The following is a 25,541-nucleotide window of genomic DNA, read 5'->3' as shown; positions in this document are numbered from 1 at the left end:
GCAACACCCTGGCAGTGGATTTAGTTACCCACTGTTACTTCACACCTTCCAGGAGATATGAAAAATCATTTTAATTGGATCAGCCATCTAAGATGCCTGTGTCTGATTATCTCAAGCATCTTAAAGTTAATCAGGTGAAGTGGGGCAGATTTAAAATACTGCCCAGTGAAGTAATCTCAGAGAAATAAAACCATTTTTAGTTCCAAAATAACCATTACCTGTCTGTGAGATCTATGAGATCTCAGCAAGGTGGTATTTGTCTTTCAGCCTTTTGTTTCCTTGCAGAAAAGCTCATCCCCTTTCAGTTCTTTTACTAGACACTGTCAGGGCCAAGAATGGCTCACCAGTTATGAAAAGTCATTTCTTTGCTCCTACTAAGGAAGCAAGCCCATCCTGCCTGTGCTCCAGAGAGAAGGAAGAGGATTCTTCTTCCCTGCCATCCCGCAGAGGCTCCAGGCGGGAGGACAGCCGCCCAACGCAGGGACAGGAAGGCAAGAGACCGAGACTGTCCCTCGAAACCACCACCAGATGGCCAAAGAGCTGATTTTATTTTTGCAGCAGAAAATGAATGCAGAGTTTATTGCATGGCAAGATTTCCCCGGTGGTCTCACCCCTTGTGCTGCTCCATCCATGCTCCCAGGTCAGAGGACACCTTTTCTGGGTGCAGATCTCTTCCTCCTCCAGAGACAGAAACGTTTTCTGTCGTCAGACCAGACAATTTCAAAGGGCTCACAGCAGGTGGCTGTGGAAATTGCAGAAGTTATCTAGATATCCATGGGAACTCTTCCCAGCTCCATTTCTAGATGTGGATTTTAGAATACATCAAAGCCCACTGTTGCTTCTGAGTTTTTAGATCATCCCTTATCATTTTCTAACTCCTCAGTTTTAAGAAGTCCCACTTTCCCAGTCATGTACTATTACAGCCTGAGGAACCCAGGGTAGCAGTTACAAAATTTTTGGTTTCTATTTCACTGGATATAAGCCTATAGCACCTATACCAATAAGCATATTAAGACCAGTACCACAGAAACTGCATCACTCAGTATATGACCACATTTCGATTCCACATCCCAGTTCTTAGCACACAATAATTCACTAAAATGTTCAAATCTGTTTCAGAAAAGCTTCCTATGCTGAGGCTGTGGTAGCAGAAAGATATGAGCAGTACATATCTTTTTCTTGCAGTTCTTTAACATCTGTTGTGAGCATTAAGTCTGTGTCCTGTGCATTTCCCTGATTTACCCCAGCCTATTTAAATCTACTCACATGCAGCTGTGCTGTGTTGAACCTCAGGGCCAACAAAAGCTGACCATGATAAACCAGGCTGCTCCCCTTTACACACATGGGTACCCTCTCACTGAATTACTGCCAAAAGGAGCAGGCTGATCTGCAGGGCAGGGGCACCACCCCACTGCCAAGAGGAACAAACTTCAGCTTTGTGTTTGTTTAGTCAATAGGAATGGCCTTGCCATATTAGCAAGCTGACTGTTTACACCAACACCAAAGAAATACTGCTGAAAAAAGTCTTTTTCTTAATAGCTGTTGTAGAAATACCATCAAATTTTGCAATCCTGCCTTGTACTTTGGTCATTGCAGGAGGATGGGAAGTCTGCCCCCAGCAGCTGCTACGTGATTTTCATGTGCTCCCTTGCAGCTGATGGTCCACTGCTGTTAACACATGGGCACATGCAACATCATGGCAGGGGACCCTCTGTCCTCCTCAAAGCAACTGCATCTTGGGGGTTCTTGGGCTACAGAAGAGAGTGAGCTGCTACAAGCCACACTGGGAGTTCAGTTTATCCCAGAAGTTATGGGGGCCAGCATGCAAGAACATGAAATACACAAGAAAAACATACACCTAGCTTTTGCCTCCTCACATGGAGGGCCTTGGCGGGGTTCCCACATATAACCTGACGAAATCCTAAGAAAAACAGGAAAATAGAAAACATTTTACTCCAGCATCTAACAAACAGTGCTTTTGTTGAAGTTAGTCAATATAATTTCCCATAAACAGGAAGTTATAATATTTCATGGTGTAGGTTCACAGGATCAGCTGGCATGGCCTGACACTGATGCTAAGAGGCAGGTTCTCTGCTTCCACCAGAATCTGTCTTCTTCTGACCCTGCCCTGCTTCCAGTTGTGCTGGTGCAAATATTTGTGTGGACACATGGTCAGTCAGATCAGGGAACAAATTCAGATTTAAAAAAAAATATTATTTTTGAGGGTCTTTTTTGTTTGTTCTGCTGGATTATTTTTCAGCTGGATCTTGATCAAAATCAGGTTAAAAAAAGATAAGGCAACAAAGGGTCAGAAGAAGCAGTGAACATTGAGTGAACCTGTCTCTATCAGTAGTGTTAGCTGCCTAAGAGTGTGTGTAGAATTATGGTCTCATTCCCTGATGAGCTGTACTTGATTTCCATGTACATTTCCAAATGTGCACTCTGTCAACCATATGTTGACTCTGCATTGCTTCAATTAATCCATCATCCTGAGTCCTACCCATAGGCAGGGAACTGAGGAGAGACTGGCATCCGAGAAAAGCAGCCCAAAATGCCTGGAAACAAATGCCATCTAATCTGCAGTCCATGGGCTTGTAGAGTTACACTGTCACGGTGTTTCCAGGAGTCAGGGAAGGATAGGTGTATTTCCAAGTGACTAGGGCAAGAAGGGCACTGTTTTGGGCTAGCCTATAGATCAGGATGTGAAGTCAAGGAACTGACTCCTCTTGCTGAGGGACCAGCTTCTGGAAACCCAAAACCAAGTATTCATTGCCAGCAGTATGAGACTGCAGTACACACAGTCCGAGCCCATGATCCAGTGGGGAGGGAATGTGCATCACCACACCTCTCTAGAGGACTACCTTGGAGCATGTTCCCATGGCTGAACAGGACATGGCCTGATGTTACTCAAGCAGGACAGCTGGTATGGGGCTGTGAAAAGGGACAGCAGCACATGGTGCATGGGGGTGGGGGGCTGAGAGTGGGCAGCCCAGGTGACTTACACCTTCTGCTGCAGGGGGAAATAAAGGAAAGCATACGCTAGAGCAGGTGAGTCTCATGGAAGACAACATATGCTAAACCTGATTAGCAGTGGCATGGGTGGGTGGTATTCAAAGCACCCTGGCTTTCATCAGCAATAACATTCAGAAGGAGGTGGAGGTGTGGGAAAGAACGGGATAAAAAAAAACATACATTACCATGTGTCAAATCACTGGAGTCATCTTTTGTGAACAGCTTATCAGGAAAAACAGTGGGATCTGGAAGAGGACAGCTACTGGACAAGAGGCTGGCATCACTACACATCCCTACATTAGCAGAACACTGTGCATCTCCAGGTCTGGAAGTCACTGGGGGTTTTGGGCTGCATCCAGACTGCTTTGCTACTTCCCCAAGATACGGATCTAGAAGAGAGATTTCATTAGTGTAAGCACAGTTATACAAGGCTTCAAACCACACCATCACTGTACCTTGCCAATATGGTGACTGCTGCTGCATACCTGGAGCTATAGAGGATATAAAAATATGAAAGAGGTCTTCCAGTGCTGCACACTCATGGCAGAATCTCGGGATCCCTAACTAAACTGATATCCCTTCCCACCCTTCTTCTGCTCCTGGGCACCAGAGACAGACTGCTGGGGTTATGGGTCAGGAACTGCTCTTTGCTCACCACCCACCTCTGGCTGCCCCACAGGTAAGCCTGGACACATCCAGGGCTCTGCTACTTTCCCTGCCTGCTTGCCCAGGATAACTGTAAGCTGCCTCTCATTTGCTGCCCACCTGCCCACAGACTTGCTTCAGGCACAGCCTAGGCCCCAGTCCTAAAATACATTGTTTAAATGCCCTGGCACAATGCAGATAGTGATGGACACCTTACCAGAGCCACCAGTCAAACAGGAGAAACTGTACTAGGAGTTACAGAAACCTGGGAATGGCAGTGATAGATTTTTCCAGTACTGCCTCAGAGACAGAGTTCTCTACCACAGAAAGAAAGGTGAAAACTGTTTTTGTAATGCTACAGCACAGAAAGGATTATACAAAAAGTAGCAAAGGCAGACAGCCTTGTTCTCCTACCTGCCCAGCTGCTGCCTGTCCTGGGAGCACAGCATAGCTCTAAGAGCAGCATATGCAGCCAACAACCCATGGGAGAGAGAATTTCATTCCAGTGCCCAGATGAATAATGTGCTTTTTAAAGTGTTGAGCATCTACCAGCTCCAAAGTGAGGCATCAGCTCTGTGATGATATGGCCATTTCCTTAAGAGTTGAGTGTTAGGGACTTTTAATATATCTTGGGCACAGCTGTTAATATGAACCCACGAAATACACTCTATGTGAAAAGTACCCAAATCAACATTGCTACTGGAAAGAAAAAAGTACTGGGATGTCTGAACCTGACCACATGAACTTACTGGTTTAGAGCTGCCAGCAAGAATATAAGTCTGGTTGCACTAGAAAATGACATGAATTCACAATTTTGTGCTCTGCCCCTACTACTTCTGTCAGCAAACTTTGTTAACTAGTTTTCTGAACCTCAGGTGATGTTGCCAAAACACAATCACTGAGGGATCAGATTTTAATGGATTTTTTCCCTACCATGACTACTATTACAACTAATGATTTGGACCCATAGGGATTCAATAAATGATAAATGTATGCACTTATTCCAAAACAAACTAAATTTTTAATGGAGTGCAGTTGGCAGGCAAACCACAACCTGGGGAGGGGGCTGGGAAGCCAACTGCATTGCCCACACTAATGGGAAGCAACATGAGCAGTTATAGGAAATACTTTGCAATATTTAATAGTATGTGATAAAGTGCATGTAGCATGACATGTAAAAGCATGGACATCTGAACTTATTACCAAGGCTGCAGGCAAGGGGTCAACAGATTTACTTTCAAACCACTTATTCTCTGCTAATGAATGTAATGAACTTAATCTAGTAACAAAGAAAGTGGAACAGATTTCTTAAAAGACCATGCAATCTTCCTGTGATGTTGCAGGAAGGGTGTTACCACTGAAGGGTGGTAACCAGATTGACTTTCCTATTATTAAACTGGAATAGGAAATCCTACTACATCCATGCTACATGGACTGACTGTTACCATGAAAAGAGCTGTGAGCAGCTGTTGTTGAAACATTCCTTTCCAAGCTTTGCTTCTTCCCGTCATGCAGAACAAACCCTAAGTACAGACTCCCAGCTACTGCTATATTTGCTTGATGCTTTAGAAGTTGTCTGCATTTTTTGATCTTGATGCCCAGTTTAGGACAACTTCCATTTAAATCTGCACTGTTATCTGCTGAATTCCAGCTTTCTTACTTCCCAGGTGAAAAACACAACATCCTTTGTCCTTTCTCTATAAGTAAAGATTGGTTTTGAAGAGGTCACCTTGCTCTTTTTCTTTTTTAAGACATCATAACTTGAAAAATGAACCCCAACAAGAAACCTGTCATACCTAACCATGAAATGTCTTTGGATAAACCACCTTCCTTGATGGATTCCTTGATGATTAGAGAATCCTCATGCATCTTTCTGGGAAGAAGGAGAGTAGTCTGGCTTGCTGGTATTCTGTCCAAATACTTCAAGTGGGGAATGAGTTTTTTAACTTCTGCTCTGTAATTATAGTCTGGGTCCTGGAAAATGGAGAAAGTGGTCAGTTTATTTAACAGTCTGTGGACTTCCAGTAGCACAATACTGTTCAATTTGTATGACTGCCGTACAATTTGAAATGCTCCTCACATGATTTCTACTTGAATTGATCGTGAAAATGTCCTGAGGACTGCAAAGACATGGCCTTCACCCAAAGGCTCCTTTGTTGTTTACCCACTGATGACTTTGCCATTTGTCTTTGTTATATTATGTGTAATGTGCAAAAGCATAGAAGGCCACTGATGTCCACGGAAAGCCTGGACTCCCTCAGCATTCAGCCAATCTGTCTTCCCTGCTTTTTGTGATTCTCTGGTGTATTTCTTCTCAATAATCAGGTGATAGAAAGGCTTGAAAACAGGTTATGAGTGTTGCTACACCTGTTGATGGAGAAAGAAAGAGCACTCCCATGGACTGTGTTTTTAGGCACACAGTGAAAAAAAGTATACAGCAAGAGTGCACTGATAGTGGCAGAATACAAATGGACAGCTACCCACCAATCAATTGCTTCACCCAGGCAAATCTTATGCTTTTCAGGACATTGCATGAAATATTAGAAACCCCCACAAAGCCAAATCCTCATTCAATACAGAGTGGTCATAAACAGTAATCTTTCTGTGGGGCCTGGCTGCTTGGATGCTCCCTCTCTCTGCATGATGCAGCACTGACATTGGCAGAGGGAACTCACTAAATAAAATGTGTTAGTTGTTGTTAAGAGGCAGACACTAATTTTCTCAAACTAAGTCTTTAATCTTAATTTAGAAATTGAGATCTTCTACAGCCAATTCCCAGCCATGTCCTGTTGGAGAGAAGAATCATGTTACACTCACGTTACAGCTACAGAGGCTGCAGAATTTATCATCAAGTTGTTGTTCTTGGTTTAGATAACAGGGGAAGATGAGCTCATCTGAAAATCAAATTACAGGGAGCAAACAGGCCATCTGAAGAAAGAGCAGTAAATTTAGCTGGACCATTCTGTAGATTAAAAGTAAATAAATAGGAGAGCTTTTGCAGACCTTTAGCAAGGGTCAGACTACAAGAAGGAGTTTGAGGAATTAGAATTGGCCATCAAGGGCACACCAAAGTAAGCCCACATATACTCTTCTATATGGCTTTTCTATACACCAAAAAAAAAAAAAGCAAACATCTATTGAAATCAAGAAAGCAACAAAGTCCATGGAGAAGCTCTCAGCAGCAAAGGGCAAGCCCCACTTTGTAACCACCTGAGAGCAAAGCATCTTCTCAACACAGACACTGGGTAGGAGACTACAGTGAACTCACAGTCTGCCTCTGCTACAACTCAGTGTAAAATACACCATTGTGCTGACTCCCTGGACAACTTTGCATCTGCGACCACCAATGGTCACTGAAGCTCTCCCAGATATTCTTCTGTGGATACCTGGAACTTGGACTGTAGATAAGATAAAGGTGGTACTATTGTCTGGATGTTATCTCACTCTTAGGGGGAGGTTAACAAAGCCAGGAAGAATGTATCACTGATAATGGAAACAAACAAACAAACAAAAAAAGTAGAATGTACAGGCCACAAGGAAAGACAAATCAGCAACTCTGCTGAAATCAGTTCCCACTGGGTAAAAGGTAATTTTAACAGGGGAAGATTGTGATCATCGGCTCAAAAGAAAAGAAAGACTAAGCATGTAGACTAATTAGCATTAGAGGCAAGAGATAACAATTTAACCAACAGCAAAAGAGAACTGTGTAGCCAATGAGCATTAATTCCTTTGTTTGATAAAATTTATAAAGAATGAAAAATTTTGAATTACACTGGGACCCTACCACCAAGAAGTCCAGGCTGAAGAATGATCAGCAGGGATGCCACTGGATCCATAGGTGGTGACAATATTCTTCTCTCTCCTCTCTTTTCTATTTCTTTTTATTTCGCTACCTCACATTTACTGTTCAATAAAATCTGTATCACTGACTTTGGCATAAGGTTTGCACCTTAATTCAGGCAGAAGCATCTCTCAGTGATCAGATCTTAGCATCTACTTGGACAGGAGTAGAGACAGCCATTCTGCATGGAGAAGAGCAGGAGGGCACACCACCACATGCCATGGCTCTTTGTACTTCCATTACAGGACAACATGCAGAGCATCCCAAGGACTCATTTCACCTGAACAAGCCAAGGGAAATCTGACATTTCTCCATTACAAGTACACTTAAAGACTGAAGATGCCAAATCCTCCAAAAATCCCACTTTCACTGAGCAGGAAAGACAAGGGAGTAGAATTAGACCTTCTGCCTTGTTAGGATACACTGCACCATTTCCATAGGATGAAGCTATGATATGAAGTCTCAGTAGCTGTATTTATCTCCCTGGGAGTAGAAAGAGTAAGCAGGCATGCCTTGTCCATCACAGGCAGGCAGTGCTTCCTTACTGCAGGAATATGTTTTTCCTCTCATGATTGCATCTTCCATAAGGGAGAAATGTTTCAAAATGGAGAAATTCTTTTGGTTACAAGCAGTTACAGTGTGGTCCCTTACGGATAATTCCACCAGTTCAAACTAGAAAGGCAAGTATATAATATTTTCTTTTTAATTCCAGAGAGGAAAATTATGAAAGCTAAAGTGCTACCATCCATGGCCCCTTTTACTGAACAATAAGATCAAGCCAACAATTACATCTGAAAAACTATTAACTAATATATATAAGTGCCAAGATTTAAAATATATGTCTTATGCATGACTGAGTTTTAGTGTTAGCATCTGTTTTCAAGTCTAAGTCCAGGAAAAATATCAAATTCAACCTTTTAGGCAAATTAACAGCATCGGCATGACTTCTTTAAAATACACAGGAAAGCTATGGAATATGTCACAGTGGGATAACAGCATCAGCTCTGATTTTGGACCTGCATTATCATCTGTTTGTGGTGCCATTGGGAATTGCACCATCCTTAGTGAGACCTGTGTTTTACATAACTCTGTGTGTGCCCACAGACCTTCCAAAAGACCTGGACGGCAATATGTTGGTGTTTTAATATCCCAGCAATGCTTTTTTATGAAGCAGGAGAAAGTCAAAGAGAGTAATACAGCTCTGAGGCTGTTCATGTAGAATTAGATCTCCCTTGCTTTGCTTGTTGAGTGCCCTGAAACCCATATCAGATCATGTATTACTGTGTTCTCATCTTTGTGACAAAAGGCTCTTTCATGCCTTCAAGAAAATACCCCAACAGAAATTATTCCATTATTTTAGTATGTAAGAGGTGAATCACTCTATTTTGTATCTTCAGCTTTTTCTGAAGGTCTTCTTGATCATTTGATTTTAAGCTTTCAGGGGTAACAAGCAGTAGGGGTAACAAGCAGTTCCAACATTATAGCTTCTCCTAGTTACCTCAAGCACTGTTTTTCTGAGGGCTCAACATCTGAGCATGGTGGCATTGGAGGACTTGCTTTTGGACTGGAGAGCCTCCAAAAGAAATGCAAAACCCTCAAAAACTGATGTCTCGCCACAGAATCACCGAATGGTTGGGGTTGGAAATGACTTCTTAAGATCACTTAGTCCAGCCTCTCTGCTAAAGCAGGTTCACCTGGAGCAGGTTGCATAGGATCACATCCAGATGGGTTTTGAGTATCTCCAGGGAAGGAGACTCCACAGCCTCTCTGGGACACCTGTTCCAGTGCTCATACTCCAAGAGAAGAAGTTTTTCCTCATATTGCTGGGAAATAGGCCTGAGTCTTTACTAGCAGTCTTGTATTTCACTTGTGGTCGTCTTGGAGACCATACTGATAAGACCACAAAATCAACATGGGAAATGCATCCCATGTCATCATTTAGAATGATGCAATAGGAAGATGCAGAAACATTTCTCATTTCCAACTCACAGTTAAAAAGTACTGAAAAAAAAACCCAAAAAACCACAATATGTGCAAACCACGTCCTCACCTCTGCAGATTCTGCATTTGGCTTCAGGCAAATAAGGTTGCCCTCCACTGTCAGGTGGCTTAGCTTGCAACAAAGTCGCAGGTACTGCACCTGGTTGATGTCCTCAATATTGTTCCCTTCCAGGTCCAAAACCTCAAGGTGATCTAGCCAGGTCACCTGGCTCAGGTCAGAGATATTGTTGTAAGCAATGTAGAGTTCCTCAGCAGAAGTAAACAGAATAAACATGTAAACCATGGGCTTGCACAAGTAACGCCAAAGCTTTGCAAAATATTTTCTAATACTTGAAATACTAAATTTTTTTATTATCACAAGATGAATATTTTTATTATCACAAGATGAAACTAGCTAGGTAGTGAACATCTTATAAAGTGTGGCTGTTGCAGCCTTAAATAACAAGTGTTAATTTAGCTACATACTGCTTTTGGCATACTCAGGATCAGACCTGAATGCTACTGCTCATTTTAAAAAGTTATATTGTAGCATCTTTTAAACTAACTCACTCAATTCAAGGCATCAAACTAAAGCCAGCAAGAAAAGCAAAGGGTTAGGAGAATGAAGACTAAAAGTAAAGAATATCAAGTGAAGGTAGATCTGAGATTGTCATTTGGCAGGGCACATCTATACTTACTTTCAGAGAGCTGCAAGAAGAGATCCCGTCTAAATCTGAGAGCCCACACCGAGCCATCCACAGGACACAGAGATGGGACAATGAGGTTCCAAGATCCCTTATAAAAAACAATTCAAGCTCTATTTGAATGAGTAAAAAAATTCAAGACTTGCTTTCTTTTTTCTAAGACTAGGCCACTGCTACCTCCTTCAAATCTCACATTGTTTACAAGATATTCCATTAAAAAGGTTCACCCTTGAAAGTGGGGAGTAAAAGTATACTCCTCTTTACTTATCCCACTGTCAGCTTTGTTCTTGTATGACAACATGTCACCCCAGTCCTGTTTGATTAGGATTATTCCAAGAGCTACATCATGGAAATTCTGCCATAAATCACAGGCAATTGCTAAGAATTAAGTGGGGTTTTCTTACACTGGCATCATTGGCTGTACATATATAACCCAAATTAACATATCTGAGCTGACTGCATGGTCAGTCTCATTCTGCCCCTCTTACAGAGAGTTACTTCTCTTCTGATTTTGCAGTTGAAAGGAATAACTTTTGTCAAAAGCATTTTTTGAATCAGCAGAAAATCATAATCCTTTCCATCCTTTTCCCACCGTTTGGGTGTAGCAAAATATCAATAAGGGATCATTTATATGAACTTTAAACTTTCTGGTCATAACCCAGAAAATCACACACTGACCTGCTGAAGTCCACACACATGTAATATCTCCCTGACCATTACAGTGCTGCACAATACAAAGATAACACAAAAAGGGTGGCAAATCAAACTGGGGGCATAATCACCTGCCATCTTTGGTAACATTAAGTTGCATAAAGTCAGTAGTGTAACATAAACAAAATACAAGACTATATCAAATCCCAAACCAACCAAAGCTCAGAAGTTTTGACTGTAGCCATGATATCAGAGTATCTGAATACTAAAGAACTAAACAGTGAGTAACTAAATTCAAAGACAGTTTATCAGAGGAAGTAGAGACTAGCATGGAGTTCACAGAAACACAGTAATGTCTGAGTTGGACGGAAGGCCATCTTGTCCAACATCCATACTCAAGCTAAGCAAGTTTCTCAGGACAACATAAAAAGCTAAAATAGTTCTTAAATAGAGGTTACTGGATCTCAATATTTTGGATTAGCCATCTCTCACAATATTCATTCTTATAATACAGAGAGTAGTAAGTTTTCTACAGAAAATTGCAGTAGAAGTAATGGAGGCCCTTGTAATCTTGAAATATCAAGGTAACAGTTGTACTCATGTCTTCTCTTTGTGGGTGACAAGGAATGAAACTAGCTTTGCATTGCCCTCTGAGAGCCTCATGCAGCTTTGGTACAGCTTTGCAGCAATTCCCTGTAGTCAAGCTGCCTGCTTCAGGGATACTGGGCATCCAGCCAGTCCCAGAGGTCAGGAAGGAGTGCTTTTATAAGTGGGGATAGACATGTTCTCATCTGTATTTTTTGTTGTTTCTCTACCATCTGAATACTTGGGAAGGGCCTTGTCAGGAGAAAGGAGCCTGCATAAGCCTGAATAAAGGATAAATACAAGGAAAAATATCCCCAGGTGCCTCTCTTCTGTGAGGGGCCAAATACAGGGTTGAATGGAAGTTTCTAGGTGCAATTGCGGGTTTTCAGCCCTCTGCCTCTTAGGGACTGGTATGTCCATGGGCATCACCCAGACCTATCCAACTTCATCCATCCTCTACTACTGCAGGGGCCACAGGCACTTGGTGTATCTAATTACTCCTTCCCTGGATGCTGCCCATTTAAATAAGCTCACAATGGATACACCACACCAAGTGTTTATGTAACATTTTACAGCTTTTGAGGTACAGAGTGCAGCTGACTCAATGGCCAGAACTAAGCAAAAAAGAAAAATCTCAGTCTCATTGAACATCTCTTTCCATCTAAGGCTACTCTTCCCTTGAAGAGAAAATTCTCAACTGATATGAACCACAACACCTGCAGTGAATTTTGTGCATCCAGGAAGCTTGCCTCTAGTGACACAAGGATAAAGAAAGCCAAATTCATATCACTACATCCCTGGCCTTGCACAAGATCTTCCAGGGTCTATTTATATTGTATATATTTTCTAAATAATAAAAAAAAATGGTTCTAAGGCTTCCTTAAGGAAGAGATGCCTCCCAAAGTAATATTTACTGAAAATTTATTATTAGATTTGCAAGCTACATGCCTATAATAAGAAAGAAATTAAATTAAATTACAAAAACAGAAGCTACCATGAAGCAAGGCCAACACACCCATAAACACAAATATGGCATTAGGAAGAATGTGAAGGGATTGCACTGCTCATTTCATGACCCTCTTCAAGAACTGGTGAGATTTTCAAATTTTGGGCTAACTTTAGTGCAGAATTTTCTCTTCCATAAACTACTGAACAGAGATAAAGGGAAGTAGTCACTCTCATTTTTGTGTCATTGAAACAGTGCTTCTGATAGATGCTCTGTTTACTAGCCCAGCAAAACTGTAGACAATCCTAACCTGATTACTCTACATATGGTAGAGTAAGATATGGTGAATGGACTTTATTTCCATTTTTAATTTGTCTTGAATTTTTAACTGAAGGGTTTTTGCCACAGAAGGAGATTGCAGTAATATGCTTGTTCCTAATGTTTCTCTGTCAATATAAAGAATGCCAAAACAAAGCAGAGGATTAACTCCCAAGCAATTTTTACACAGGGCCCCGAGAACAAACAGTTATTCCCTCTAGTCCTTGATCACTCCATGCATTTGTGGAAGTAGTTCCTTGCTCACACTCAGAAGTCTAGGACTTCCAGAGTTAAGTCCTATTTCTTTTTGTTTGTCACAGTTTTCTGTTCCAGAGCTGGCTGTGGTTAAACCCAGTGCACAAAGACAGGGTCAGTCCCTACTCACACTGTCTGCTAGTTCAGGCATGGCGCACACTCACTAGGAATTATTAGCTAACAAGTCCTTAAAGCATTTTCCTGCTGTGCACACCATCAGAAGACCCTAACTGAAATGACTTCTAAAGCCTATTTACCTTACTCTTCACAATTTGTGCTACTAAGTTTAGTCTCAAACCCATTCCAGTTTCATTCATGGGTTGCAGCTCTGACTCTCCTACAGCTAACTGGCACAAGTCAGGAGTAGCACTTCCAAGGTTCATACTAATCAAAGTTGATGAGTATTTGTATTCCAGACAAAGGAATTAGGTTGTACATCCCATGTCTTGGGTACTTGCAGAAGGCCACTGCATGTTTGCGATGCAACCCAGTGTTTGATAACAGGGTCTTGTTATTAAAAAAAAAAAAAAAAAAAAAAAAAAAAGCTTGATCAAACACTTCAGAATAGAAAAAATATGGAAGCTAATGGGGAAGTGGTTTCTTACAAGGCAGAAGTTGGCTGTCCCAAAGCTCATCTTTAACTCAAGAAACAAAATACTAAGAAAGCATGAACTTTGTTGCACTGTTTGGTATGACTTGGCCCAGTTTTGCTGTCTTGTTTCAGGGAAGAGACTTAGCAGCCCAAGATACCTCTTCTCCTGCCCCTCAAGAAAGGCACTCCAGCTCTTATGAAGAGCAAAGGACTGGCACCTCTCCTTCCCTGCTAATAAAATGCAGTGAGAAGAGGCAAAAGGACTTTTTCCCCTTTGGGCTCTACTGCAGAACCAAATTCCTCTTGCTGACACTGGGGTCATGCTAGCTGCTAGAGGAGCCTAAAATTCTGGATCATGCAGTCACATTTTGGCCCTGCAGGTCTTTGCTCCTGCATCTGTAATGAGTCATCCCCAGTCAAAGATGTTATCATCGCAAAGTACATCTGCAAACATTTTATTCAGTAACTAACAAATGAATCTTTTGGAAGATGCATGACTCATGCTGCAGCATCAGAGAAAATTCCTTTGTTAATTACTATAGAGATAATTGCCCTTGAGAACATGGCTGCTGTAAGGTGAAACAGCCATGTAGCTCAAAGCAAGCTGCTCCTCACAACTGCACGCACCTGCATTTCTGAAAATTCTTCTGAAATATTTTGGCTGATGAGACGAGAACTTAAGAGCTTGCAAGAGATGGGAGTGTCTCCTCTGGGATCAGCTCTAGAGCATCTGGCACACCACCTTGGAGGGGGTGAGAGCAAAGTGAGGAGTTGTTTCAGCACACATGACCACCATGGGCGTGCAAGTGTACACACAGGCATGTTTTCATTTATGCTAAGAGCAGAGTGTGACATCAGCCCAAACTGGGAAGATGCAACTATTGACTTTTATTGAAATGGAATTAATGGGAATCTGCACTCTGATAATGATTTACTCGGGTAGACTATTTTAATGTAATAATAAACCCTGAACAATTTATCAGGGTAGTAAGAGAGAAAATCCACTATACTTATACATGCAGTGTAACAAAACACTCCCCCCAAAATAATCATTGACCAAAGCTGAAATTAATGAGACACATCTCAGAGAAGAGGATTTCCCTGTATTGGGCATGATAAAAACATACAGAAAATTACAGCACCTATCCCAAAACCAGAAAGTAGGATTGAAAAGTTGGATGCCTGAAAGGAAAAAGATGAGAGTCGATACGAGGCTGATGGCAGTTGGTCATAAGATGCAGCACAGGAGTGCTCCAGTGATGTGCAAACAACAAAGAGTTTATAAAAGGAAAGAGAAGACACTGTAGAGGAAACATAGCTCCCATTAATACAATGAATAATCCCAATCCAGTGGAAAAGCATCCTGTCCCAAGTGACGTGGAAGCTCGGAACTTTACAGGAAAGGCAAAGAATTAATAACCAAAGACATTATATATCCTGCTCACTCCTGCCATGGTTCATTCAAGACAGGCTTGAGGCACAGAGATGGAGTATGGGGTGGGGATGTATATATGATAATCTTTGATTGTGATAAACAGAGGATTACAGCCCCTGAAGCTGCCAAACCAGAGTCGTCCTGAGTAATTATTCCACACGTGCTCCTACACACACGCTTGCCTGCAAAACATACACTGAATATCAGATCATGTTTTTAGTATCCCAAAGTGCCAAGAAATCAACATAGACTCCCCTAGTTTCACTTTTAACCCCAAAATTTGCATTTATAATTGATTTTTGAGGAAATAATATTAATAAACCAAAGGATTTGAAGCCTGGGTTCCAACTATCTCAAAATAACTGCTGCAGGGATGGGAACTCATCAAACAGCCCAGTGCTTCTGTGAGGGTCTTGGCAACACCCTCCCCACTTGTGCACAACCATTTAGTATTTTTTCCCATGAAATCTGATGCTCCCATCTTGTCATCACTCCCACAGGCTGGGGAGAGAGCAGAGGGGCAATGAACAATTTGGCTCACAGTATCTAATAACAAGTTTGAGAAATAATGTGTTCTTCCATTAATCCAACATTTTTGTTCTTCAGGGACTGATTTGTTCTAGCCAAATTTTTACTGGATGAATATCAGATCTAGAGAGCCAAATCCTACTCTTGGTTTCACGACAATAAATCCTGAATTGCTCCACTGAGCTCAAGCTACCCAGTAAACACAACAGCAAAACCCTGAATACATTCATCAGTTTGAACCCCATTGTTTGTTTTTGAAGTCAGTTTTGAATAATTTACCTAGAAATAAAGCACTAAATCCATGGAGCTTGCAAGAAGTATCTCAAAGCACACCTGCATCTGCTGAATAAATCTTCAGAAGCAATACTTCTAAAATAGCCACTGATACAGATTTTCTTTATTTTAAAGATCACTCTGAAAATGAATGAACTGGTAAATAGAGAAATTTAGATTGCAAGAGAGTGACCAAGCTACAGTCTTACAAAATAAAGGAATAAAAAATCCCATCTCTGATCTACAGAAATCAAGTGGAATTTATCAAGCCTCACTGTGATAACATCTATATGGTCAATGTCAGCACACAATGGTTTAGTTGTACAGATAATTATGACATCTGAAACAAAAACTTTTAAAGCCTGAATGTTATTTAAATCAGTAACATATGCTCTAATAGGAAGGTTTCATAAAAGCTTCATTGTGTTCACAAATAGCTGTATTCAGAATTGTAAAACTGATTGTATGCATGTGTTCCTCATACTTGATCAAATCCATGACACAGCCTCCAGCTCTGCAAGCAGTGCTGAGGCCACATCCTTATTGTCCCTGCAGTGTCCTTTTACAATTGAACAAATATCATGTGAATGTGATGACCTGCCTTGCTTTGCAGTATTGCAGTCTTTACTGGTTTTGTATTCACTCTTCAAAATTCAAGTAGCAATATGCTGAGAACTGTTGGCTTGGTTCTCCTCTGTCCCACATCTTACATCGCCATGACACACAGGTTGCCTTTAGCATCTTCTACTCCTTTGTGCCAGAGTGAACCACGGCACAAGGTGCAAGATAACAAGGGATCAGGTCTCATCTTTTGCAGCCAGAAGGCCACTTTTAGGCTGAAATACCATGGAAATGTAGCACCCAATAATCTGGTCTCATTCTGCCTTCTGATCTGTGCAAATTTTCAACAGAAAGAGTTCCTAATCCTGTTGAGACATGTTGTTGGAGACTTCAAAAACTAAGCAAAAACTGAGTTTGCCAGGCAATTTTTAAATACATCAGAGGAAGGCTAGCTTGTTTTAGGCTGAATGTAAGCACGCATTTACCAAACGTCTTCTTAAAAATTGCGTCTGTGAAATTCTGTTTTCATAACTCCCTTTTACACGCCAATGAAGAATTTCTGAATGAACAAAAAGTTATTGTTGCCAAAGGCCTTTGCAATAGCATGTCTCTGCTGTCCCAAATTTTTGAGGCAACCTTACTACGACTAAGAAGCTGTTTTCAAAATGGGCTGCAGTGCTAATGCCCCTGGCAATATTTCTCCCAACAAATTTCACTGTTTTATTCTAGGGTTGTGGGGGTTTCTTTTGTTTGTTGGTTACTTGTGTGTTAAGTTCCAAGTTTGGAAAGGGGCAAAGATCTCGTATATTGCTTTTTTTAGCTGTGGATCTCTGCTGAACACTTCACTGACAGTGAAATGGGTGTCTGGGAGGAAATGAAACTGCCTGGTGCTGCACCAGGGGTAAATAGATCAGGGAGAACATTCAAGGTGTCACACTTCATCTAGCCTGTGATTCTGCCTTTTCATCTTTGTTATGCCAAAGGGAGAGACACCTGCCACAGCTTTTGTGGGCCTACTAAGAAAAATTACAATTACAAAGGAGCCATGTGCTTTTGGCCAGCACTTTCACTGAAGCAAAAACCTGAAAACAAGGACAAGAGACTACCTGGCTATAGCTGCCAAAACCACAAACTATCCAAGGCAGTTTGGCTGTTTTCCAGGACAGGAGCCAACGAACACTCTGATGATCCTGATAAGAGTACTTGAGCTCTGCCATGGACACATCTGTGGCCATGCTTCAACCAGAGACACTGCACAGAAATCCTTGTTGCATTAACACCAGTGCCCACCACTCCCTGCCTCCCCCTCCACTGCTGCCAGGCAAGGATGGCATCTGGATACAGGAGATGACAACAGATGAAAAACCCAAACCTAATGATATACATCTCTGGGCTATTCCTGATTTATAACTTTTGCACTTGTCATTGTTGCTTCTTATTGCCTCATTGAAACCATTGTAGCAACTGCAATATTACATCAAGCACTATATTACTTGCAAGAACTTTATTTTCCATATCAGATTATACCTCATTTAAACAAAAAGTGCTTTGTGAGACCAACAGGAGAAAGATATTTATAAGTGGTAGTGCTGATACATCCACTTCTGTAACTCGCCATAGTTGTGCCTAAGGTAACCGAGATGCTTACTTCTGTTAAAGTTAATACACATGAAATGTAGCTTTAATTTCCAGTGCTCTCATTTTTAGTTGCTGTCAAAAAAAACAAAACAAAACAAAAAAAACAAACAAAAAAACAACAAAAACCTAGAGCAGAATAATGGGCTTGATCATCACTGACGGAATCAGGAACAGCAATTCCTTAACACACGAATATACAACATGTGTGGGAAGGATAATGTAATTTTGTGTCAATTTCCTTTTGATCCTTAAAACTGCTTGCCAACTTAGTTACTGCTGTAGCATTCTCACAATGAAAGAACAGTTGCTTTAACTCAGCTCCCACAATCTGACAGGAATAGAGATTGCCAAGGTGTGGTCCTGTCGAACAAGTCTTGCCCTTGACTTCATTTTTTCCACCCTACTTCAGCTCCCATCCTTGCATAAAGCTGCACCCCAGACAAACTGTAGAGACCCAGCACACTGCATTGTAACGGGTGCACTTCTTTTTCCACAAGACCAAATGGATTTTCAAATAGGAACAAGTTGAGACACACAGTAAATAAAACTCTCACACACACAGATCCATTGCCCTTCAGTTTAACCCCAGAGCTACTGACAGTTCCTATAATTTTGGCAATTGTTCATTCTCATTGTTGAAAGCTTACATATAAAAAAATAAAGGATAATGAAACTGTGGTTACAGAATGAGTTACTTACATTGAAGAATTGAATCCCACAGTGCTTTGAAATTTCCTGCATAAATAACTTTTCAGTCTCACACATGTTGTGTGCCTGTTTCACAGTATGTTCCAGGTCTGAACTTTGGCAAAGTAAGACAGATATATTCCAGCTTTGCTTTAATATAGAGCTCATCCTTCAAAATCAACAGTTAAAACTTCTAATGCTTCAGGGTAAGCAAAAGGAATAGTCTGTAATTCTGTAAAAGATCCAAATCATCTGGCAGATTCAGTGGTGTTAAGACACATACCACCAAAAAAAAAAAAAAAAAAAAAAAAAAAAAAAAAAAAAAAAAAAAGTCCCTGACTGAAACATCTTTTTCTGTGTAACAGAAAAACTGGAATTCTAGGTTAATTGACCACATACAACTAGAGAATTGGATTAACTTGGAGTAGCTATTCAATTTTTGTAATGGAAATGACTATAGAGAAAATGTAATTCAAAGTGATTCAGTCTGAATATACAATGGTGGAAATGCAGGTTCTTGAAATTCTTTAGATCAGGCATGTTTGTGTGACACTAACAACTTCCTTCTGAGGCTGACGGCCATTTCTTCTTTGTAACTTTTCCTTTCTTTCTTTTTATTATCTGTGTATACCTCTAATGAGAAAACAAAAAATAAAGAAGCTTGCAAGAAACAAATATACGTACAACTTGGACCTGTGAATAGCAGTTGATTTCCTCCAAATTTCTTTCCTCTCTAAGCCTCTAACATTCACTACAGATCTTGACAGACTTGCCTCCATATGTCCTGAGTCAAGACTTCTTCCTTAAACATGAGCTTCAAGTGAGATTTTCTGCACTTGTACTGGCCTCCAGATGTTCTTTTACAACAAACAAACAAGATGCAGAAGAGAAGCCTGGGGGACCACAAAGTCCATCACAGGATTACCGAGACAGACAGGACCTTATAGATTTCCCTACTGAGGGTGTTACTACAAGACAGAGCCTCAGCATTTCCTTCACAGCGCACCAGTAGACATCCCAAATCTGGTGCAGGTGTGTTATTTGGATGTAGATCATCTTGACCTTGCTCTTAAGGCAACTGTAACTGCAACACTAAGCAAAGGAAACCAAACCTCCCTAAATTCTTGCCTATGAGATGAAACAGTAGAAAGTGGAGTGGTAGTATTGAGAGGTTGATGAAGTTCAAACCAGGAGATGCCGCAAATGGTCTTTCAAACGCATAATCTTTCATAGAACGTCTGTTACCAAAAGTGCAGGTGGAAGGTTTCATTATCAGACCTTTGTGTTCAGGTTCTTATCCCCACAAGAAGAGCACACAGTGCAGCTTATGGCAAAGGGTGAAGAATGTGCATGCATTACACCTGCTGATGAAATCACCTCCTAAAACACAAAGGCATTTCAGTATTTATTTCTTGCAGCTATTGATGCATCTGAGAGATCTGATACATCCTTTAAACATCTCATGATAAAAGGATAAAATTTTGCCACACAGAAAATGAGGAACATAGCTAGAGAAAAGGAAGTGTGCATGTATTTTAAGGGAAAAAAAGCAACAGGCCTTTTGGGTGCAGCAGTGTGTCTACAGAAAATAAGAACAATATCAACTCCTTTGTGGAGAATGTCCTATAGAAATTAAATAATGAAACTGATTGTACACTGAAACTCTATCTATTTATTCATTTTTATTCCTCTCATTTGGCAGCTACAACTGACAAATACAACCATTAGCATAATTTCCCCTCCAACCTGATTCCTTCCTTTTTTTTAAATCAGCATTTACCTTGCATTCCAAGAACATATTTTCCCACTGAACATAATTATTTTCAAAAAAAAAAAAATTAAACAAGCTGCAGAGAAGCAATTCCCTTGTAGGAGAGAATCAGAACAAATTACAAACCCATTAAACTAATGCTGATTATTTTCTTATTTCCACAAAGACAATCTTTTCACAGCTGGATACTACTCAGGAAGGAGGCACCCAGCTTGAGCTGTTTTTGTGTTATTGTGCCACAATTGAATTCCTCTACGGATCTGGGACTCTGCTGTGGGAAACCCAGGGCTGAGCCAGTAAGTAGACCCTGTCTGACTGTGTGAGTGTGGGGCATGCAGGGAGCCAAGAGGGACACCCCTGGGGTCACTGGAACCTCTCACTCTGAAGGGGCTTCAGTGCCAGCAGTGAAAATCTCGGGTGGTGTGTTTCTGCCAGAGTGGCTCCTGGGTGGTGAGACAGGAAAGCTTCTCTAACAGTTCCACTGGCAATGGGCTAATTACTGATGGGCTAATTACTGTTGCTTCCCAGCCCTGTTCTTTGGTGTTTGTCACACCATGATTATAACAATTTTTTTCTCATCACTGCCTAAAATGAAGATTTAGGTGTAAATTTTCATATATGAACCCTGACACTGACAGCTGAAACAGAGCAGCTGCAAACTGCCTAATAGCCAGGCACGTAAATACTTATTTGCTGGCAGAAATCAACTAGTTATTACTGACAGTCTTATTTATCATATCCATCCAGAGCATATAAGCAAGATCATGATACCATTAGGCAAAGCCTTATACACAACTCATTCAGAAGACTGTCTGCCTGGGATAAAATAAGCAACTGAGATGGAAAATATGGCATATTTATACAGCTAACCCAGGATGCCATAGAAACAACAGCTAACCCAGGAGATGAGCTGTATTTCTTTTTTAAGACCTGGTTCAACTGGATAGGTGCAAGGTATGAGAAAACATCCTGAAAGGAAAGGCCACTTTTTACCAAATAAACTCAAAGTGGACTGCCTATTCAGATAGTGGGCAGAGAAGGAGCACAATTATGTAATGGGCTTGTCTTACCTTGCAGGAGTTTACTGGCAGCCTTCCTGCACACATTAGCTATTACTTATTTACTTTGCTTTTTCACTAGCCATGCTCACGATGCAAAAAGTGTTGCTGTGATCTAGGTGATCCTCTGATAGCTTTTATGCCCTGCATTTTATGGCAGTCACAAAATAGAAACATGATAGAGGTGTCCTGAGGGAAGAAACCTGCTGCCATGGAACTGCTCAGATGACAATGAGAGCAGATCCTCTGCTCTGTAAGAGAGATGCACTGCACTCTCCTCACCAACCCTGCCACACGCAGGAGACTCCAACCTGGAGCTGCAAGGGCTGGCCCTGCCTCATCATCCCCTTCCTTACGGGTATATCCTGTCCCTGGCAGTCTGAAACAGAAGGCAGGGGAATTTCAGCTGGGGAAGGCTTCAGAAAATGAGGTGCTGATACTGAGAACCATGGAAAGTCACTGCAAGGCCACAAATTTGTTTTGGTGTCCTCTGTGCTTGCTGCAGAATGGAGCCCAAGCTCCATCTGTGCATTTGTACAGAAAGAGTTCAGCTTCCCTTGCTGGGGAATCAGCCTGTCAGATTCCCTGATATCTAAGGTCATAAAGACACATTTTCTTCTTTGGGCACCTGAGCAGGTGAAATTAAACCAGAGGTCTACCGAGGACAGATAAGTGGTCAAAGCAATCAGATTTCCCTAGGGCCAAAGGCAGACAGGCTGATTGTGCTTTTCTGAAAATAATCCACTCAACTAAAAGATGCCATATTTCTGTCCCAAAATCATTACTTTTTATCAACAACATGAATATCATTAAAACCATCAATGCTAAATAAAATTTGAGGTCACAGCAATTTTGCCCAGGTTTGTAAATACTCCCAGGGATCTGCAGGCAGTAATACAGAGAAGACTCATTAATACAGAGATTAAGATTCCATTTAAATGCTTTCCTAGCTCCTGGAAAGTACTCAAAAGTCCTCAAAGAACATGTTCTTAAGATAGACTTCATAGCAGCTTTAACTGCTGAAGGACTTTCAGTCCAGCTACACAAAAGAATTAACAGGAACACTTCCCACAGAAACTAGCCCACATCTGAAATGAAATGCTTTTCCCATCCTGAAATGTGAATATGAAAGGAAACAGTGATGCTCTGGGTGCTGGAACAAGGCTATGAAGGGATTCACCCTGACCAAATCAGAGCAGTGGTTCTCTGACTGCATGTGTAAGAGTAACCTAAAGCAAGGGCACCCTGATTCCTCACTAAACACAGTAAGAAACTGCTATAACACAAATACATCATCTGTTGACAAACATTTGCACCTGCAATGCAAACTGAATTGATTTTAGAAACGGTTTGGAGATTTTAAATATCATAACAGCAATGCTGATTCTTGTTGCACAAACCCCGTTGCTTTTACATGTGATATCTATGTACCTCTGTACACATTACTATACAATAAACATAGTAATCCAATAATTGCCAAAGATTAGAAATGACAAGCAAAAGAAAAAGGAGGGAAAAAACCAAGGATAAAAAAAAAAAAAAAAGACAGGAAAAGAATAAGTAAAAGTGACAAGGAAAAAAGGCAAATTTAGGGGAATGATGCCCCCATGTTCCTCTTGTTTGAGTGAAAATTATCCAGAAAATAGTTGGTGCCTAGACACATTATCAACAGTACATCAGATTTTGGGGTGATCGGTGTCATGGCTCAGTCCTATACAAGATAGTGTAACTTGATCCAGATCCAGCAAAGCAATTGGACCAATGTTTAGTTTTTAGCTTGTGAGCAATGCCACTGAAGGCAAACTTCTTGTGGCTTTAAAAACACGAGATATTTTATTTCCTTAAACTCTTTCTTGGGTAAAAAGTAGGATTATTGCTAAGTTAAAATACCTAAAGATCCTGACTGAGGTCTCAAAAAATATTTTTAAACATTACTTTGGAGCCCTTACCCTGAATTAAGACAGAATTAGTTTGGTTGTGGTTTCTTAAAGTCATAAAATGATCAGCAAAATCTTTACTCAAATCACTTGGCTCATATTTACAACTACTTTTTTTCCACAGCCAAGAGGGCTCAAAACATTTCAAAATGTGAATACAGAGACTCCTGTATTGCTAGTCTTGTCTCTGGGAGCTGGTGTTTAAAAAACAAACCAAAAGCCTAAGGCTCATAAAAGCATAAGAATTGTTGACTTTGAATGTACTCTGCACCTTGTTCATTTGAACCTCCTGAGGATTTTACTGACTGAAACAGACCAGGATTATTCCCCTCTCGTTCTGGGGGGTGCTTCTGCAATAATAATGCAAGACCAGTTGGAGAACTGCAGCAATGAAATGTTAACTCAATCTGGATGAAGAGAATCTGCTTTCCTTTCCCTATATCCTGCATACCCACTTTTGTCCCCACACTTTGCAGTCTCTGCATTTCATCTCACTTAAAATATGACAGCTTCTCTCTGTTAGAAGCACATGCTTGAGAAGTCCTGAGAGTAGGTCACTCTCCTGCTGGTGACAATGTCTGGTGCTGAATGGGAGGAAATGAACTTCAGCTGCTGAAACAGCTTCTTCTGGAAACTTATGGGAACCAGGTCCCAAGATTCCTCTATCTGATTTAAAAGCCCTTTCATAAAGATATCTATCTAAACATTTTTAAACGGATCTTTTCATTCATCTCTGAATTGAGAATAAAAGCAATCTGATTAAAAAAAAAAATACACAGGCTACATGCCAAAGCAGAAGTAGTAATTCATGGGCCTTGGAATATAGTTCTTCTACTGGAAGCATTTCAAAAATGAGGACCATGGCCATCACAAAAAAACCACAAACAAACAAAAAAAAAAACCCAAACCCAAACAAAACAAAACCCAAGACAAACAAACAAACAAAAACCACCAGAAAAAACAACCAAAAAAAATCCCCTAAACCAGCAAATTTGAGCAGGCACTCTTCAGAATAGGCTTGACTTTTCATCCTCAATTATCAGTTCATAAATCTAGAATTTCTCAGTTGCTAGCAAGTGTGTGAAGGTCACCAAAGACATAATTAAGTTATTGTGATTTAGAAAATTAACAACAATATGAATTATTTTCTTTTCAGAGTACACTGGATTTTCCAGAGCCATTCCCTTTAGAAAAGGGTCAGTAGGAAACCAAAACCCAGGAACAGCCAAGAAATTCCCCTTCAACCACCGAGATCAATAATGTGCAAATAAACTTGAATATATTTTCCTTTTGGATTAAATTAAATTGTTGATAATGGTATCCTTTCAAAGTTTCAAGTATTCAAAAGTAATGCAAGCTTTAGGAGGACTGGAGAAGGACCATGAATTTACAAGTAAGGTAGCTCAAACACATTCTCTATCAAAGGAATCACAACGTCTTGAGGAACTACCAGGAAAAGCCAATATCCAAACTCACTGACCTAGCAAGCCTTGCACTCCCATAGAAAAGTGTGATAGAAGAACACTTTGATTCCTCACTGCCAGAATGGGACTCCTTTGATTTCCACTTAACAGTGCATGGCATTGCACACCTCAGCATCCTTACATCTTAAGTTCCTATGTGAGGTTGGCAGGAATAAATGCCTCAAAAAAAAAAAAAAAAAAAATCAGTAACTAAAGTCAGGATGATAAACCTTCATTTTGACATCTACCAAGCCAAATCTTCTTCCATTTTCAAAATGAAAAAAAGAAAAAAAGTTTTAATTCCATTTCATCCCAAAATAATGTAATCCTACTCTGCAATACAAGATGAAACAAAAACAAAGTGACAAAACACAAAGTCTCCCATCTTATTACCCACTCATGCATGCACACTGACAGCCTTTTCTTCATAATGATTCATGAGAATATGCTTTTATAGCATAAAATAGAATTAAAATAATGTCTGCTTTTAGCATCCTAAGTATATACAAAACACCTTCTATCTTTTTTCTGCTTTTCTGTCCTTGCCTTCTTTTCAGTAAATAAAACCAACCTTCCAGTTGGTCCTCACAAGAGATTTCCTTTTATCTGCTGCCCATTTTCAAATTACAACCATAATGATTCTGACCTTATGGATGGCAAA

The 25,541-nt window shown here is 40.6% G+C and overlaps 1 protein-coding gene across 11 annotated transcripts in view; it reads right to left on the bottom strand.

Moving 5' to 3' along the window:
• LRRC56 (leucine rich repeat containing 56) overlaps positions 1-25,541 on the bottom strand; it is a 59,073-nt gene that overhangs the window by 4,095 nt on the left and 29,437 nt on the right. For 7 of the 11 annotated variants that reach the window (XM_053946398.1, XM_053946404.1, XM_053946400.1 and 4 more), the window contains 6 exons: positions 10,177-10,273; positions 9,549-9,746; positions 5,454-5,631; positions 3,198-3,401; positions 1,857-1,921; positions 612-742 (listed from right to left, as the gene is read on the bottom strand). In XM_053946398.1, the coding sequence (XP_053802373.1) occupies positions 612-742; positions 1,857-1,921; positions 3,198-3,401; positions 5,454-5,631; positions 9,549-9,746; positions 10,177-10,273 (873 nt within the window). Of the gene's footprint in view, positions 1-611; positions 743-1,856; positions 1,922-3,197; positions 3,402-5,453; positions 5,632-9,548; positions 9,747-10,176; positions 10,296-24,897; positions 25,061-25,541 lie in introns of all 11 variants that reach the window. The other 4 variants (XM_053946406.1, XM_053946405.1, XM_053946408.1 and 1 more) reach the window with 4 other exon arrangements.

The sequence above is a fragment of the Vidua chalybeata genome, chromosome 6, assembly GCF_026979565.1.
Source record: "Vidua chalybeata isolate OUT-0048 chromosome 6, bVidCha1 merged haplotype, whole genome shotgun sequence".
In the NCBI taxonomy this organism is placed as follows: domain Eukaryota; kingdom Metazoa; phylum Chordata; class Aves; order Passeriformes; family Viduidae; genus Vidua; species Vidua chalybeata.
This window is presented reverse-complemented; position numbering and strand designations above follow the sequence as displayed.